Source organism: Bubalus bubalis, chromosome 23 (assembly GCF_019923935.1).
Source record: "Bubalus bubalis isolate 160015118507 breed Murrah chromosome 23, NDDB_SH_1, whole genome shotgun sequence".
NCBI lineage: Eukaryota > Metazoa > Chordata > Mammalia > Artiodactyla > Bovidae > Bubalus > Bubalus bubalis.
In genome coordinates, this window is record NC_059179.1 from 32988053 (window position 1) to 33007300 (window position 19248).

Below are 19248 nucleotides of genomic sequence, written 5' to 3' on the forward strand. Positions count from 1 at the left end.
CTGTCCATCACCAACTCCTGGAGTTCACTCAGACTGACACCCATCGAGTCAGTGATGCCATCCAGCCATCTCATCCTCTGTCGTCCCCTTCTCCTCCTGCCCCCAATCCCTCCCAGCATCAGAGTCTTTTCCAATGAGTCAACTCTTCGCATGAGGTGGCCAAAGTATTGGAGTTTCAGCTTTAGCATCATTCCTTTCAAAGAAATCCCAGGGCTGATCTCCTTCAGAATGGACTGGTTGGATCTCCTTGCAGTCCAAGGGACTCTCAAGAGTCTTCTCCAACACCACAGTTCAAAAGCATTAATTCTTCGGCGCTCAGCCTTCTTCACAGTTCAACTCTCACATCCATACATGACCACAGGAAAAACCATAGCCTTGATTAGACGGACCTTTGTTGGCAAAGTAATGTCTCTTTTGATAGCTTTTGAATATGCTATCTAGGTTGGTCATAACTTTCCTTCCAAGGAGTAAGCGTCTTTTAATGTCATGGCTGCAGTCACCATCTGCAGTGATTTTGGAGCCCAAAACAATAAAGTCCTACTTTTAATTAGAATGTCCTTATAAAATGACTGAAACAAAAATGTAGTTAACACTCAGATTTTCTCTTACATGTGCTTTTGCAGTTATTTGTCTGGATGATCCTGCTCAACCTTTCTAAAACTCCGTTCTTAATGATGATTTCAGAGAAGTGCTCTAAATAATTGTGTTGCTGAGTAACTGATTTATTGGTGCTTCATATTTATGCTGAGACATGGCAATAATTTAAATGGTTACTACTTAAATCAAGGCTAATGAAAACTCTTTTCCCCTTATAAAAATTGAAGACTGTGAATTGAAACATTTTTAAAAAATTTTGTTTATCTGAGTTCTACTATTTTTACTCAGACAAGTAAGAGCTGTATTAGTGCCAAGTGTGCAGTGTTTATGGAAATAATTTATTAGGGCTATTTGCTTTAAGAGGCAAAATATCTGACAACATTTTTGGATGTGAGTTTATTAGACATGACCTGAGCCAATTTGTAGTTGTTGGTTTTTATTTTTTAATGCCAAGTAGAAGTAAGCTATCTTTGATACCTTACATCATGCTTGCTGTCTTTCTGTTTCATCATCGGTGATCACCACTCCTATTATTCACATTAGTTGAGTAATTACCAAGTAAAAGACACTGTTCTAAGCACATTATAGGAATTACCCTGTTTAATCTTTATAGTTGTCTATTAAAAGGCATACTATTTTTTAGAAATGAGACAAGTGAGACCCAGAGAAGTTAAGAAGCCTGTCCAAGCTTGCATGACTAGTGAGCAGTGGAGCCTGTGATGTGAATGCAGGTGTCTGACTTGAAAGCCTGTTTTCTTAATCATCATACTATTTCAGTATTGCCTCCCATGAAATGCTCATGTGTTGTATCCAGGTTGTTATAAAGTGCCCTGCTGTGATTTCACTGAGCTTTGTGTAATTTAATATGTTACTATATCCATTTAGCTCCATATCCACCTGGTTATAAAGTATGAGGTTGGAGGTCATGATCACATATTGGTTGTATCCTAATCAGAAGACTTGCCAGGAGAATTTTCACCAAACAACTGAGTAACTGTAGAAATCATGGTTTGGTGTATCTTCTCATAGTCCTAGTGGTTTGAGGTCGGAAGACCAGACCAGTTTGGGTTGGATGACAGGATACTCCACAGACAGTAAAATCATTCTCACAGAGGGCGTTTGGCTTAATGCACGTGGTTTTAAAAATTCTTGACAGAGTAAACACTTTGGCACTCCGTGTGTCACTCGGCAAGTCCTCAGTGACTGTTTATTGACCTTAACAAAAATGGAGCACAGAAGTGGTCCCAGTGTTCACTTGACCACAGGCAGTTTGCTCCCTGGGCCTCGCTCCTCAAGCTGTAAAATGAGGACTTGGAATTAAATCCTTTCAGCTCTCAACGTCAAGTCATTGTGAAGAGTAAGCAGATGGTTTAAACCATGGTTTTCTCTCACCCTTCCAGCTGGAACAGATGGATTTGGAAGTCCGAGAGATACCTCCCCAAAGTCGAGGAATGTACAGCAACAGGATGAGAAGCTACAAGCAAGAGATGGGAAAACTCGAAACAGATTTCGTGAGTCAGATTCGATCCTTTATTATACTTGCCAATCTTTACAGTGATTGTCACACCTTTTTTTTTTTATTGCTTCCCCCACACACGTTAGTCAGCACTAAATGCATCGTCTTTAGGAGCTCGTGCCAAAGACATGCAACGGCTTCCATTGTTTTGCTTGTAGGGCTGGCTAATGATGGACTTGAAGGTATGTTGGATTCCTGACTCACAAAATAGACCCATGTCATGTGGTTTTTGAGTTTGGATGGTATTTATTGATATTTAGCATTTATCAGAATTTTGAAATCTGATTTGGGGCCTTTCAGAGTTTGCGGGTTTTAAGCTGAATTGTTCATGGATGGACTTCAGGGACATGTTTTTCTAAGATAGACTTCCTAGCCTTTATTACCAGAGTTTTAAAAGGATATATTACACTTCTCCCCTCCAGGATCTCAATTAATAATTTATATAAGGGGGTCCTTTGTAGTGAGTGTCTTATGAGAATATTTAGCTTTCTCTTCCTATATATCTGACTTTGAACTCCACCCACCACTAGCAAATTTAAGAATATAAATTTAAAAATATTGACATTAAAATTGTTAATAATTAGTAGGTAATAGGAACAGAAAGATACAGGCGAGCAATTCCACTTCTGGGTATATACTCCAGAAAATTGAAAGCAGGATCTTGAAGATATTGTGTTATTGTGGCAATACCCAAAGATGGAAGCAACCCAGATAGAAAGAAAGAAAGAAATGAAGTCGCTCAGTCGTGTCTGATGTCCGACTCTTTGTGACCCCATGGACTGTAGCCTACCAGGCTCCTCTGTCCATGGGATTCTCCAGGCAAGAATTCTGGAGTGGGTTGCCATTTCCTTCTCCAGGGGATCTTCCTGACCCAGGAATCGAACCCCGGTCTCCTGCACTGCAGGCAGATGCTTTACCCTCTGAGCCACCAGGGAAGCCCCGTAGTGTGCGTTCACAGGTGAGTGCATGAACACAATGTGGTGTGTGCATACAGTGAACTATTAAGGCAGCCTTAAAAATGCAGGACATTCTGACATAGTTATGGCAAGGATGAACACTGAGAACATTATGGTAAGTGAAATAAGCCAGTCACAAAGGACAAATATTTCGTTTCCACTTAAATGAGGCACTTAAAGTAGAAAGTAGATTGCCAAGCGCTGAGGGGAAGGGAACCGGGCAGCTACTGTTTCATGGCTGTAGAATTTCAGTTTTGCGGCATGAAAAGCTGTAAAAATTGGTTGCTCAGCCATGTGAATATATTTCACCACATTGAACTATACACTTAACATTGGTGAATATGGTACATTTTATATTATATGTATTTTACCACAATTAAAAATTAAAATTTAAAAAAGTGTAGATAAAGAAAGATCTGAGCTTACCATACTGTGAGCGACAGGAGTCAGGTGTGGGCATATAAACCGACTGTATTTCCGACCCTGGGGTCCAAATTTATAAAGAAAGTTGAGAATTTGTAAGGACCCTTCTGCCTGTGTTTCCTCCCTAGCTGTTTCACTTTTGGAAGCCACATCTCCTGGACCATAGTGTACCCTCCCACTACAAGACCAGTGGTACTGAGTCTCATGAGAATTTTACCTGGAGTCTGGAAGTGGGGTGACTTGCAGTTTTGCATATTTGTTTTACGTTATCATGGGTAGTTGCCTGAGAAGCTGAGTCGGGGTATGTCAATGACTCTGATGCAATTACTTTTTAAGTTGCACGCCTATTAATTAAAAAGAAAAATCAGAATCCACGATGGGCCTAAATTCAGGAAAGAAATGTAACTGCCTCGCTTCTGCGCTTTGTACTAGATAAAACTTTCCCTGCTTGTAAAAGATAGGTTCCCTTAGCAACAATGTGACAGATGATGAGAAAATTGGATTGATTTAAGAATCTGATAACCTAAAATTGTACTTAGTTCTAATTAAAGTTAATGTTTTAATATAAGTGATTCAAGTAAAATAAATATGTATAAGGATTATTTTAGTTTGTTTAGCTCATCTTTATGAAGTGTTTTTCCAAAGATTTTCTTCTCTTGGTTTGTAAAACAACTAAGCATATTAGTCTGCTAGCATTGCCATACAATGTACCCCAAACTGGGTGGCTTAAACAACAAAAATGTGTCTTCTTGAAGTTCTGGAGTCTGCTGCTGCTGCTGCTAAGTCACTTCAGTCATGTCCGACTCTGTGCGACCCCACAGACGGCAGCCCACCAGGCTCCCCCGTCCCTGGGATTCTCCAGGCAAGAACACTGGAGTGGGTTGCCATTTCCTTCTCCAATGCATGAAAGTGAAAAGTGAAAGTGAAGTCGCTCGGTCGTGTCCAACTCTAGAAGTCCAAAATCACGGTGTTGTAAGGTTTGTTTCTTATGAGGCCTCTCTCTGTAGCTTGTGGATGGCCGTCTTCTCCTTGTGTTTTCTGTATGTGTTTGTGTTCTAATTTCTTCTTCTCATACAGAGACCAGTTGTATTAGATTAAGGCTCGCCCCAATGGCCTCATTTTATTTCATTTAACTCTTTAAAAACCCCCATCTCCATGTACAGTCACATTCTGAAGTGTTAAGGGTTAGACTTCAACACATGAAGTGGGGGGACATGATTCAACCCATAACACTAAATTTGGAGAAGGAAATGGCAACCCACTTCAGTATTCTTGCCTGGAAAATCTCACAAATGGAGGAGCCTGGCGGGTTACAGCCCATGGGGTCACAAAGAGTTGGACACGACTGAGCAACTTCACTGCACTGCAACACTAAATTTAGTTTTAATCTTTTCTTCTTACTTTTTTCTCAGAAGTTAAGTTGCTTTTATGGCTTCTAAGTCAGCTAACTCAGTGTTAAGAATTTCTTTCCTAACGACTGCAATCTTGAGTAGAGTCCTTCCAGGTATTTGGATATCACATAGGTAAACGTTTCTCAGGTGTATTTTCTGTTATAAAGAAAAATGGAATGAGCAACTAACTATGAACTAAACATTTATTCTCTGGGTGATCATTAAGATTCTTGTGTTTATGTGTATATTTGCCACACAGTTCCCTTCTACTGTGTCAGGAAACATCCTTCACCACCACCACCACCATCACCGCCTTGTATGTGATTCAGTTTATAAAGTGCTTTACCATGCACTATTCATTTCGTTGTATAAAGAGTAGATAGAACAGCTGTGGATTACTATCCCCAGTTTACACATGATGGAACAAAGAGGTTCAACTTGATCACGGATTTCATTTAACAAATCTTTTTTTTTTCTTCCCTTTATTTTTGGCTGTGCTGGGTCTTTGTTGGTGCGCATTGGCTTTCTCGAGTTGCGGCGAGTGAGGGCCACTCTCTAGTCGTGGTGCGTGGGCTTCTCATTGCAGTGGCTGCTCCTGTTGCAGAGTACAGCCTCTAGATATGCAGGCTCTGGAGCCGCAGGCTCTAGAGCACAAGCTCAGTAGTTGTGGCACACGGGCTCAGTTGCCCCGCTGCGTGCGGACTCTTCTTAGACCAGGGATCGAACCCACATCCCCTGCATTGGCAGGCAGGTTCTTAACCCACTGGACCACCAGGGAAGTCCTCAAGAGATCTTTCTCGAGCGCTGTAGTAATCAGGCAGTGTCCTGGGTGCTGGGGAAAAAAGCCATGATTAAGAGATCAAGTTCTTGCTCGTATGGAATTTATATTGTAGTGGGGATGATGAGAAGCAAGTAAATGCATATATCTTAATTTCAGATAGTGTTAAATTTGATAAATAAGGTGAGTGAGTTGATAGTGACTAGCAGGGCTGTTGTGACTTTTTGCTTGGGTGTTCTCTGCTTGAGTCGGGGAGAGAGAGGAGTGCATGTGGTTATAGAGGGAGACAGAAGAATGATCACTAAGGGCATTGTAGGAGTAGTAAAGACCTTGGCTTTTCCTCTGTCTTGATTGGAAGTGATTCTAGGGCTTTGAGAAGTAAGAGGTCCTTTGCCTCCTGTTTTACATTTGTGTCCACTTTACCATATTTTGTCACATGAGGTATTTGAATAGAATGTAGAAGATATTTACATTCCCTTTTGACTCTTATTTTCTTCTTACATTTAATTCTTTTATTTTTTAATGGAACAAAAAATATCTTCTTAAAGATGTTGGATTACTTTGTTATACTGATATGTCTAGAAGTATTGAATCCCAAGAAAGAGTAGTAGAGATGGTCTTTCCTCTTTTATCTGCAATGTTTATTGCAAATGGAGACGTTCTCTCATGGCCCTTGTAATATCAAGACCTTGGGGGAACATCTATCTATGCCAGTGGGGAAAGGCAGAGGACAACTCAGCACTTTTTTCTTCAGCTCCATTGCCTGCTTACTTTCTTTTTTCTGGCCCTTCTTCCTCCTGTGCCCATCCTTCAGCTGCCTGGACTCTTCAGGCTTCTTCTCCACTTACCCCTCTGTCTCACTCCTATGTTATCACTCCTGTGACTTCAGTGACCACAGCTATATTATATTCTCTTGCATTTCTCACTGAGACCTCCCTCCAGCTCTAAAGTAATATTCCTTACTATTTACTGGGCACTGCTAATCCAGGGTCCTTTAAACCTTAAATTTGACAATGCTAGTCATTTCAGCATGAGCTTTAATTTTTCCCTCTTTATCTTCTTGCACATCTAGTTGGTCACTGAGAGTTAACAATCCTCTCACTTAAGTATTTCCTGCTTTCATCACCACCACTGGAAGCCTTCATGTTTCTCAATCTGGATGGTTGTAGTAGCCTTTTCTTCTTCTATTCTTCTCCCAACCTAAACCATCCTTCTCTCCACTCTGGAATGATCTTTCTAACACCTTGATCTGAATATGTCACACTGTTCCACAAAATTCTACAGAGTTCTCATTGCATGCTGAATCAAATTCAGGTCAACTTCTAGGCTTTCTGTTCTCTTCCATTGTTTCTTTGCATGTCTAGTAATTTTATTAGTATGTATTTGATACTGTGGATCTTTGTTAAAAAGCCTGCAATTTGTTGTTTTCCTGTGGAGTAGTGCCTCTCAATCATTTTTTTGTTGTTGTTCTCACCCCACTAAGGAACTTTTTAAGACTTTTTTCTAATTGCTCCTCTATCCCCCAGGAAATTTTAATACCATGAATATACTGTGTATCTGAATATCTGTTCATGTAATGTGGTCCTTTGTAAGGCCATGAATCTTTGTAATATTTAAAATTCTTCATCTTCCCAAGTGGGCTTCCTTAGTAGTTCTGTGGTAAAGAATCCGCTTGCCAATACTGGAGACATGGGTTTGATTTCAGGGTCAGGAAGATCCCCTGGAGAAGGAGATGGCAACCCACTCCAGTATTCTTGCCTGGAGAATTCCATAGACAGAGGACCCTGGAGGGGCTACAGTCCATGGGGTCACAGAAGAGTCAGACGAGACTTACCAACTAAACAATATCTTCCCAAGTACCAGTTTTAGCCTCTGGGCATAATATCACCCCTGTCGACAGTGCATGTTGTAGAGAATGTTGTCCTTTATTTGGGCAAGCAGATGATTTGCTAATATACCCCTTCAAGGCTTATCGTTAACTTTGTTAGGACGTGTCTAGAGTAGCCTGACTTTGGAGGTGTGCCTTTCTCGGGTTCCATTTGAATGACTGGAGTATCCAGTGCACGTTCCGCCCTCTTGTTTAAAATTCTGTCTCCTGCTCTGTGTGCCCTCCAGAATGTCCATTCTACCCATGCTTCCCTGATGCGTGTCCCCTGTGCGTCCTCTTGCCTCTGCTTAGGCAAGTTCATTTTCAGCTTAACTTAACAGGACACCTTTACAGATCTCTGGAGCTCCTTCTCCCACTGCTCTGCTAAATTTCACCCATCTCAGCAGTCCCCACCTCCAGCGTGTACCTCCTCAGCTCAGAGACCTGATGTGTTCCATTTGGGCTCCATCCGCCATGCTATGGGGCTTCTCAGGTAGCTCTGTGGTAAAGAACCTGCCTGCCAACACAGGAGATGCAGGAGACCCAGGTTCAATCCCTGAGTTGGGAAGATCCCTTGGAGTAGGAAATGGCAACTAACTCCAGTATTCTTGTCTGGGGAATCCCATGGACAGAGGAGTCTGGTGGGCTACAGTCCATGGGGTCACAAAGAGTCTAATACAACTTAGTGACTGGGCACACACACACACAAATATTTGCTGCTGCTGCTGCTAAGTCACTTCAATCATGTCTGACTCTGTGCGACCCCATAGACAGCAGCCCACCAGGCTCCCCCGTCCCTTGGATTCTCCTGGCAAGAACACTGGAGTGGGTTGCCATTTCCTTCTCCAATGCATGAAAGTGAAAAGTGAAGTCACTCAGCTGTGTCCGACTCTTCGCGACCCCATGGACTGCAGCCCTCTAGGCTCCTCTGTCCATGGGATTTTCCAGGCAAGAGTGCTGGAGTGGGCTGCCATCTCCTTCTCCAACTTAAAAAATTAAAATTCATGTATTTAAGCCATCTTGTAATTTCTCCCTTCATTATTGGTATGAGTTTAGCTAGGGCACAGTCATACCTAGGAAAATGAAACAGCTCAAAGGAGGAAAAATAATGTAGTTGAGGATTTTTTCAAGTTTAAGATTATTGTTTGCTTCTTCAGAAAATAAAATCAAGCGAACAACAACAACAACAAAATCCCTAAGCTTGTACAAACAACAATAAAAAAAACTAACATTGTGTAAAATATCTGACCAAGTCTCAGTAAATAGAAAGAGAGAGGAGCAAGAGATGTACCAGGATGAGAACGTGGAGTGTCCAATGATGATGAATGCGTTTTCGCATCTGATAATGTACTATGATGCTGGCGCCATCTTGTGGTGGCTGTGTATAGTTGCATATTTCTTTTTTCTTGTAACAAAGCTGAACTTTCTTTAAGACGTTACACAGAGACTACAGGATTTGGGGTGGAGGATTAGATCGTAAAAGAATGTTAGAAGTAGAGCTTTTCAGCCCCAGCATCAAGTTCACTTCTATCCCGGGTCAGTGGTGCCCGAGTGCTGTCCTTCTCCCGTTTGGAGGCTATGTGATGTGATTGTTAGCCCAGCTCCCGGTGCAGAGCTGTCTACATCAGAGAATGGCGCTTCTATTGACAGTCTCAGCAGTGAGGCTGAATGGCCCTGGAAACCCAACTACCTGCAGACTATCGGAGTTGGTCCCTTAGGTCAGGGTTCAAAGGATGTTGTGGAACAGCTTGAAGCTTTTACTGCTACTACCTATACTCACTCTTTTAACAGGTGACTGGACAACTTGAGTATCTGAGTTTATGAGTGAAGCCAGTAGCTGTATTCTTTTTTTTTTTTTTAAGTCTAAGATAGACTAAAGAAGTATAAACGACAGAGATGAACTTTTTAAAAATTCTGACTTTAGTTGAAAGGTCAAAAACTTGACGCTTCTGTTTATCTTTTCTGTTCTTATGACTTCCTGAGATATTTTGGGTTTTTTCTGTGGAAGCCATAGAAAGCCATGAAAGAATGTTTTAGAAATTCAGATCATATCAGTGGTAATCTGTTGTAATTTTGATATCAACTGTCGTTCTTGCAGGAATATAAGTGCATTCTGGATAGACATAACAAAGCCAAACTGGACAGAATGATCTCAAGAAAATTTCCTCCACTATGGGTACTTAATAAATAGGATTTCCATTTAAAAATTACATTTCTTATTAGATTCTCTATAAAAATAATATCTGTTTATTATGGAGTATTCTGGAAATAATTGAGAGTAGAAAGAAGCAAAAGAAAATCTTAGCCCTATTACCTCAAAAGATTCATATTTTACATTTTTATTTGTTTCCTTATCTTCCCCTCTCCTTTGATAATTCATTGCTTTATTTTACACAATGATTATCCTAATATTTAATTCATATTTTCTCATATTTTTTTAAAACACAAGATGCTGACAGTGATAATTTCTATTTCTATAAATTCTTAATCATTTTAATGGGTGCATAGTATTTCAGAGTTTCCCTGGTGGCTCAGACAGTAAAGAATCTGCCTGCAGTGCAGGAGACCTGGGTTCAATTTCTGGGTCGGGAAGATCCCCTGGAGGAGGGCATGGCAACCCACTCCAGGATTCTTACCTGGGGGAATCCCATAGACAGAGGAGCCTGGTGGGCCACAGTCCACAGAGTCGCAGAGTCAGACATGACTGAGTGACTTAACATTCACACACACATAATATTTCAATCAGTGATATTAGTTCATCTTTTGTTCAGTCCTTACATTTTTCATTCATTCCCTCCATAATTTATTGTGCTGCAGTGAACAGAACAGGATTATTTCATCAGGGTCATTTCTCAGAAGGCAGATTACTGTGTAAAAGGGTAACAAAAATATTATAGCTCTAATTAAAATATTCCTTGGAAATTCATTCTACTGTGACTTGTCAGATCATTTTTCTTGCTGTAATCGTCTGTGTTTGAAGGTAAAGAACTAGCACTCATAGGCAGGCCAGAGGTAAGTACTTTATGTATATCACTCATTTAAGCCACAATTGTATGAAAAATATACTGTTGTGATCTGTTATTACAGGAATTTTACAACTCTAGGATTAAATATAACTGAGATTTCTTTTTCTAAGATACTTTTCCATGGAAGGTATATTCATGCTGGTAAGGCTAACTTACCATGACTCTCCATATCTCGTCTAAACCTGATCTCATTTTATATTTTCAAAATTTCACGATCAAGAGCTGAAGAATATTTTAGTTCTCTGGATATGACTTTGACCCTTTTAAGATAAAAAGTAATACTGTGTTTACATGTTGTTCTTATTTAATTGCTAAGTTGTGTCCGACTCTTGCGAACCCCATGGACTACATGCAGCCTGCCAGGTTCCTCCACCCATGGGATTTCCTAGTCAAGAATACTGGAGTGGGTTGCCATTTCCTTCTCCAGGGAATCTTCCTAACCAAGGGATCGAACCCATGTCTCCTGCATTGCAGGCCGATTCTTTACTGCTGAGCCTCTGAGGAAGCCCGTATTTGTGTATACATATATGGTTTTTCTTGTTTGATGTTATTTTCTGAGAACACTAATTCCTAAAGCCTCGATAGGTGAAATTGTTAGAAAATCATCATGCCACTGGCCTTCTTTGTAGGATTCTCATTCCAGGCTTTGACCTTGGAAATCTGTTCACAGCGTCTCCAATAATTTCAAAGCTGACACAGGAAATGGATCCAAAAGTCTGTTTTTAGCTGTGGTGATGCCTTCTGGGGGCTGCTCTGTGCTTGCCTGTTACCTTGGTCTCCTAATTCAGGATACTGTAAAGGTTCATGTTCTTGACCCTTCTCCCCATCATGTAAACTTTAATGGAACAGTAGTATGTTTTAAATATTTTATCATTGGTCATATGTACTGAATTTGAGCTTGGCCTTAATAGATTTTTCTTCTCTTTGGCAGCCCTGACACTTTATTCCAAAGTGACTGTTTTTAGGATGACTGCTTTGGGCTTCAGACCATTGTCTTTGCCTCCTATAGAGCCTTATGACCTGCAGAAATCACTTTCATGTCCACTGTAGTCATTGGCAGAGTTGAAGTGTGTCCTGGTATGAATGTGTCTCTGTGTGTGCACTTACACATTCTTGTATGTGTATATATATTTTAAATTGTTGTCAGATTCCTGAGAAGCTATTACAGTTTTATTGGAAGATTTCGTTTACTATCTACTCATTTTTTTAATCATTGAAATCAAAGTTTTAATGTCATTTTATGGTGGAGGAGCAAGTTTCTGTTATGACTTTTATATTACTAGTGGTTTGAGTTTTCTAAGCAGATGAAGTGTGTATTTTCTGGATATGGTGTTAAATTGTTTTTTTTTTTTTAATTTTATTTTATTTTTAAACTTTACAAAATTGTATTAGTTTTGCCTAATAAACTGATGAAGAATTATAAAGTTTATTGGTTTTAATGCAGTTGTCTCTGCTTATAATCCTTCTTAAAAGACTTAACAAATTATTATCGGCTTTTCTGTTATTTGTTTTGCCTAGCCACTTTGATCTTATCTAGGAAATTAAGAGGAATGATAAAAATAGGTAAGATTTTTGAAAGATGAACTATAAGCTGGTAATAAATTTGGCTTCGTTGTTAGTCACTAGATGGCACTGTTTATTTGCAGAGTGCCATTTTTTTTTTTTTCTTAAAGAACTGGTAGTAACTGAAATTACTGCCTCATGAATAAAATATTTCTGATGGGATTTGCATTTCTATATTGGCTGAAGACACTGTTGAATGTTTTATTAACCAGCCCAGTGCAACTGTCAGCCTATTAAAGAGATCCAATGGTCCCTGTTTAGATAAATAAACTAAATAAATCCAATTCGTCAAATTGTGTTCCTGGCTGTTTATTTTCCATTCTTTTGATGTACAGTTTATTTTAAGTTAAAGCCACATTGGTTTAAAAATTAATGGGAAAATGTTATTTGGTGTTTGGAACACGAAGAAACTAATTGCCATCGTCAAAAACCCAGCTCTGTTTTAATCTTAAATTGTTTGCTCATACATAGTAAACTTTTTACTGGTTGCTGGTAAACTGTCCCATGCTCAAAAATAGCCTGATACTCTGCAGGTATGTCGTCAGAGACTGTTATCAAGATTTGTGGAAACCGTCTTGAATTTCCCTGGGAAAAGCACTATGTAGCTTAAAAGATAAGGCTTTTTGCTTGTTTTTTTGCCTTTGGGTCATGCTCCTTTTTCACATAGGGTATACTATATTCTTTGGGGCTTCCCTGGTGGCTCAGTGGTAAAGAATCTGTCTGCCAGTGCAGCAGACACGGATGCCATCCCTGGGTCAGGAAGATCCCGTGGAGACAGAAAGGACAACCCATTCCAGTAGTCTTGCCTGGGAAATCCCATGGACAGAGGAGAGCCTGGCAGGCTACAGTCCATAGGGTTGCAAAAGAGTCGGACACGACTTATTGACTAAAACCGCAACAACAACATGCTATTCCTTGGAAAGAAGAGCAGCTAATTGAGTTTTAAATAGAATATCTTTTATCAGAGCACTTGCCAGACAGTGTCCCGGTAAGTGCCAAACTTGGAAGGGAGTGACAGTGATGCTGTGATGTTACTAGGGCAACCAAAGGGCTCAAGGCTGTTGCTCCATACAGATGCCCACACACCTTCAGTGCCCTCTTAAAGCTTATGTTCTAAGGGATCTTGAAGCTCAAAATGTAACTATTGAATACGACTGACTGAGCTAGAGATTTCATACTCAGGCCCTAGGGTTAAAACATATTCAAATAAAGCATGTCACTTTTGTGCTTTGCTACGCTGAAGTAAGTGAGCGACTGGAAATGACACATCGTGATTCCAACTTTGCTTTCTCGTTTCTTTTTTCATGAATCTTCCCCTGCTTTTTATGCCATTCTTATTGTCTTTTATCCAGTTCCACATTTGTGAGGTTCAGAACAAAGCTTAAAACAGAATAGGCACTTCTGACTTAACTCATAGCTTTTAGGAGCGTGGAGCTGCTTATGATGAAGATGGAACCCGATCTGGTCTCTAGGGTGAAGGTTTTTCAACTGTGTAATAGTGGTTGAAGAGTTTTGCTATGTTACCTAGTTTAAGCTTTCCTGAACAAGAACTTAAAAGGGGGCTAGAAGAGATTTCTTTGCCGGAGACTCTTTCTCTTGATTTCAGATCCTTGGAAATGTACCAGGACATGGACCATGCACATAGACAGTCTCTTTTTGACTTGTTTTGTTTAACGTCCTGTCCTTTATTCCCGCAAATGAAAGATTCATTTTTAAGAATAAAAACCAAGAACAAATGTGGAGTCAAATTGGTCTTCTGACTTTTGTTTTAAGAAGTTCATCAGATCGTGGATTAAAAGCCTTTGCTAGAAATGCCTCTGAAATGCTGAAGTGTGGTCAGATTGGGAAACATCATCAAAAAAATGGGACTTTACCCTCAGTGCTTTTTATTAGTTCTTGAGGCACCTTGTGCGTTCGCAAATTCACAGAAGCTTCCGTAGGTACGAACACGATCACAGAAGATTCGGAGGAAGTGTACAAATTTTCTCCATTTGGTTCTGTTAAATATTGTTTAATGCAAGATATCACTGTCTTAGACTTGAAAATCTACTGTGAAAATGGAGATTTCTGTTATTGGTTGTAAAGAATTTGACCTGTAATTGCATTCTTAAAATGGAGAGAGGCAGTCAGATTGTATGGTTTGGAAAGTCATACGGCCTGGCATTGGTCTTGGTGTGAAATGTTCAATTATAGAAATGAAATGAGTTTCTTAAAAATGTATTCTGTACTTTAAAAAAACAGGGGTGCCCTTTGTTAATTTTGTCTGAGTATTTTCCATGACACCCCTCGATTTTCATAATGAAGCATAGCATCTTTGCATATTAAATGACTGATATTTTTTGTTTCATTGTTTTCTTATTTTGATTTTTTAATATAAACCTAGTCTACAAATACATTTCAACCGAAATAAGACTAGAGTCATCTGTAATATGACTAGAATTGTCATAAATATGGCCATATATAATAATTTTTATAGTGAAGCAATCACCATTTTTAGAACCTTGCAGATTTCATTGTAGCTTCAATGAAATTTAAGTTTTTCTTTTTCTACTCTTTTTTTTAAAGGACATGGTTCAGCACTATCCATTTCAAATGCTGTCTGATCCAGGGTTCTTATTTGATGGCTTTATTTACCCTTAAAAAATATCATACATGTATTGTTGGACATTGGTTAGAAAGGTCCATCTCATACTTTTCTAATATTGTACGAAGCTAAATTTGATCACAGACCACTTTGCCAAGAGAGGAAGTGTGAAATAGTGAGAAAAGCCCAAGGAATGCAGACCGAAGACTTCAGACGTGGCCTATTCCTTCTGTGTTCAGTTTCTGGATCTGCAAGTTTGGGTTGTCATGTCAAGTCTGCTTACCCAATGGGGAAGGGTAGGGGTCAAATAAGATAATAAATGTGCAAATACTTTGAGAACTTCGCTGATTTGCAGTCAGTGGCTTTGCTGTGCACAGTAGTAATCCTAGAATTAAAGAGTTTAGAGGTTAAAGTAACTCCAAGTCAGAATATTCTCTCAGTATCCTAAACCTTCCTTCTCAGTGCTTCAGGACAGACTGCGGGAGCTTACACAAAGGATTGAAACGTGAAATCTTCCTTCTTATTCTCAGATATGACCTTGTATGTTGAATTGCTTTTGTATTCTAGAACATTTTGTTTCATAAAAGATGTTTTAGAAATTAATCCATGCAAGCAAGGTTTCTCCTTGACCTTGTGGTCAAGAAGAGTCAGAAGTAGAAGAGTTACGATACTCTATATTATTTTATACCATTTTATTATATGTATCATATTGCTAGTTAGAGTTATATTTGTACTGAGTTTTTCATCTAGAGTTCAAACTACACGTTGAATTATTAACTTAAATTTTCTTCCCATTTCTTCCTTAATTTCTAACAACTGACATTTCCCAGAAACTGTTAGAAGTTACTGTTTTTGCGTTGTTATGTCTCTGGCCTAACATACCAATACAGAGAAGGAGAAGGACGAAGGTTCTATAATATTTGTTTAAGTGCAACAGTTAGTCGCTCAGTCATATCCAACTCTTTGCAACCCCATGGACTGTAGGCCACCAGGCTCCTCTGTCCATGGAATTCTTCAGGCAAGAAAACAAGTGAATTGCCATTCCCTTCTCCAGGGGATCTTCACCACCCAGAGATTGAACCACCCAAGTCTCCTGCACTGCAGGCAGATTCTTAACCATCTGAGTCACCAGGGAAGCCCCAGTAGTTAAATATTGTATTAATATCAACAAAGAATGGACTTTAGCATATCTAAAGGCAACATAGCTTTATAATTAAAAAGTTTCAAATGTTGTCATACACTGAGAATTTGGTTTATAATATGTCCCTAATATATGGTAATACCCAGCTGAAATAATATGGTGGAAATTGAAATTATTTAAATCAAATTTTTACTAGTAAAACATACTATTAAAATTAACTTCAAACTGAAGAACAAGCAAGGAATCTGAGGAAGAGAACTTTCAAACTTCTTTCTGTTCATTAGTGTTTTTGTTTTTTTTTTTTAACTTTACAATATTGTATTGGTTTTGCCATATATCAACATGAATCCACCACAGGTATACACATGTTCCCCATCCTAAACCCTCCTCCCTCCCTCCGCATACCATCCCCCTGGGTCGTCCCAGTGCACCAGCCCCAAGCATCCAGTATCGTGCATCGAACCTGGACTGGTGACTCGTTTCATATTTGATATTATTCATGTTTCAATGCCATTCTCCCAAATCATCCCACCCTCTCCCTCTCCCACAGAGTCCAAAAGACTGTCCTATACATCTGTCTCTCTCGCTGTCTCGTACACAGGGTTATTGTTACCATCTTTCTAAATTCCATATATATGCATTAGTATACTGTATTGGTGTTTTTATTTCTGACTTACTTCACTCTCTATAATAGGCTCCAGTTTCATCCACCTCATTAGAACTGATTCAAATGTATTCTTTTTAATGGCTGAGTAATACTCCATTGTGTATATGTACCACAGCTTTCTTATCCATTCATCTGCTGATGGACATCTAGGTTGCTTCCATGTCCTGGCTATTATAAACATTGCTGCGATGAACATTGGGATACACGTGTCTCTTTCAATTCTGGTTTCCTCAGTGTGTATGCCCAGCAGTGTGATTGCTGGATCATAAGACAGTTCTATTTCCAGTTTTTTAAGGAATCTCCACACTGTTCTCCATAGTGGCTGTACTAGTTTGCATTCCCACCAACAGTGTAAGAGGGTTCTCTTTTCTCCACACCCTCTCCAGCATTTATTACTTGTAGACTTTTGGATCACAGCCATTCTGACTGGCGTGAAATGGTACCTCATAGTGGTTTTGATTTGTTCATTAGTTTTAATGTTGAAAACTGTAGTTTTCAACAGTTTGCTGTTGTTTTGGAATAGATTACTAAAAACAACTTATATATATTTAGAACTTATCAAGCATTGTTCAAGAGAGTACAAAGAAGGAATACGACATACTCTTCAAGGGGCTCACAGTTGATAATTTTCTTACTCGGGTGAGACGTTGGAGGTTCTGATGGGAGAGTATGTGAAAGAGCACGCTTCCAGGCAGGGGCTTCCAACCCAGGTGTCTGTGCAGGAATGAAGTGGGTTTGTGGGGGAAGGCACCCAGGAGGGATACCCACACTGAAACTTGAAAGGAGAAGAGGAATTTGGGAGAAGCAGGGTCTCCTCAGCTTGGAAGAATAACAAACAAAGTGGGGTGGGGGGAGTGTAATGTGGTCGAAGGGAGGAAGGGGAGACCTTGAGGGTTTGACATCCTTCAGGTGTAGCATGTGGGACTAGGGCCTTAGTTACCAAACCTTGCTCCACATTAAAATCAACTGGGGGTCTTTAAGAACTCCTGCCGCCTAGCACCCACTCCTGGACAATTGCAGCTTAATTGGTCTGGGTCCCCACTTGGGCATTAGCCCTTGATGAGCGTGAATGCTTGGCAAAGCCTTGCAGGTTAAGTTGAGGAGCTTGGCCTTTATTCATCTGTGATTAGATGCAATTGAAAGATGACTTTTGCTGGGTAATGCACTTGCTTTATATTTAATGAAGCGTTTAAAACAATGATGCTGTTTCTTTAATGGGAGTTGCAGTGCCATTTAACTTGCTTTCATTTTTTTCTCTCAAATCTTCAGTGCTGTTTAAAAAAAAAAAAACTTGGCAAAATTCAGTATCTTACAGTGACAGTTACTCTCATGTCTTTTGCATCAAAATGCTTTAGTTAATTTCCTCTTGATTTAAAGTTAGGTACCCCGATAGCCACTATTTGGGGGAAACAAGTGCCATAGCATGAATAATTTTTCTCCCTCAGTGGTAAAACAAATCTTTTAACTTCTCACTTGAATCACAAAACAGAACCTCAGCCTTTAATTTCATTCTACTAAATGGACTGTGCCTCTGACCTTTTCCTTTGGGTCAATGCCAGTAGAACATCTTCATGTGAATTTTTTGTTTGTAAGTATGCACTTTGCTTTGGAAATGGGTATAGTCCCTTATAAGAATAGAAATGGTTATGTTCATAAGAGTTGTGTGTGAGTGTGTGTGTGTGTATAGTTTCTGGATTTAGTAGGAAAAAACTGTATATTTTTCCTTTCCTCTGTGACGTTTTGCAAGACTGCCTATAACTTAATTCTGTACAAGAATTGTCAAGAAATTGCTAGTTATCTCTCATCAGAGAAAAAGAAGTATGGATGGGATGGATAAACAGGGTTCTGTTATGGCCAACATCTTCATTGATCTTAACAGAATTGCTCTTTGCCTCCCCTGTATCTGTATTTTCTCTTGGCAGTAAGCCGAGTGAATTTGGAACAGAAAGAAAGAGAAAATCTACTTGGTTCCAAATGATGATAGCTGGGCATTGGTGTAGGGAAAATCACTTACAACTTCATAGTAGAATTACTAGAGGATTTCTCTTGTTTAGGGGAGAAAATTGAACTTCCTTTTGTGGCCAGGTTGGAGAGTTTCTAATTTAATATAACCCATAGCTTATGATATCAATTTAAATCTTATAATCATTATCTCAGTGGTATTTAGAGTTTTTAATTATGAAATAACTTTTATACTATTTCTAAATTGCAGTTAAAAAGGACTCAGAAAAAAAAATACTATGCAGTGCCTGAATTGGTATTTTAAGATCTATTTTGTTAAAGTAAAATAGATCTTAGGTTTTTCTTTTTTTAAAACATTGTGAATTGATTAAAAGTCTGGTTTATGGTTATATTATTTTACTATAGACTCTACAGTCAGATTATCTTCATGAAATTTCAAGATGTTTTCATTACAATATTCACAAATTTACATCTTGTTAGCTAACTATATTCTTAGGTAGGTTCTAAAGCAATCCGTATGTCTAGAAATATAGATTTGGGTAAGATTTTTGTCAGTGCATTTTATAGCTGAGAGGGCTTTCTGTTTTCCTAGTCGGTTCAGAGACTGTCAAAGTAGCAAAATTACAATTTCTGATTCAAACAGAAGGTGGCCATAGATGGCACTGTGACTCTCACCGATATTTAAAATATACCATATTGTGGCACTTTTGGAGAGAAATTTCCAAGATCAAATTCAGCTGTAACAGCCTGTTTGTATTGAGTTTACTTTTCAGTCTG

The 19248-nt window shown here is 39.2% G+C and overlaps 1 protein-coding gene across 13 annotated transcripts in view; it reads left to right on the top strand.

Annotated features, from left to right (window-relative positions):
• VTI1A (vesicle transport through interaction with t-SNAREs 1A) overlaps positions 1-19248 on the top strand; it is a 383913-nt gene that overhangs the window by 13066 nt on the left and 351599 nt on the right. For 12 of the 13 annotated variants that reach the window (XM_044935242.2, XM_025274367.3, XM_006043956.4 and 9 more), the window contains exon 3: positions 1998-2108. In XM_044935242.2, coding sequence (XP_044791177.2) covers positions 1998-2108 — 111 coding nt within the window. Of the gene's footprint in view, positions 1-1997; positions 2109-16898; positions 18098-19248 lie in introns of those variants that run through there. The other variant, XM_044935244.2, reaches the window with a different exon arrangement.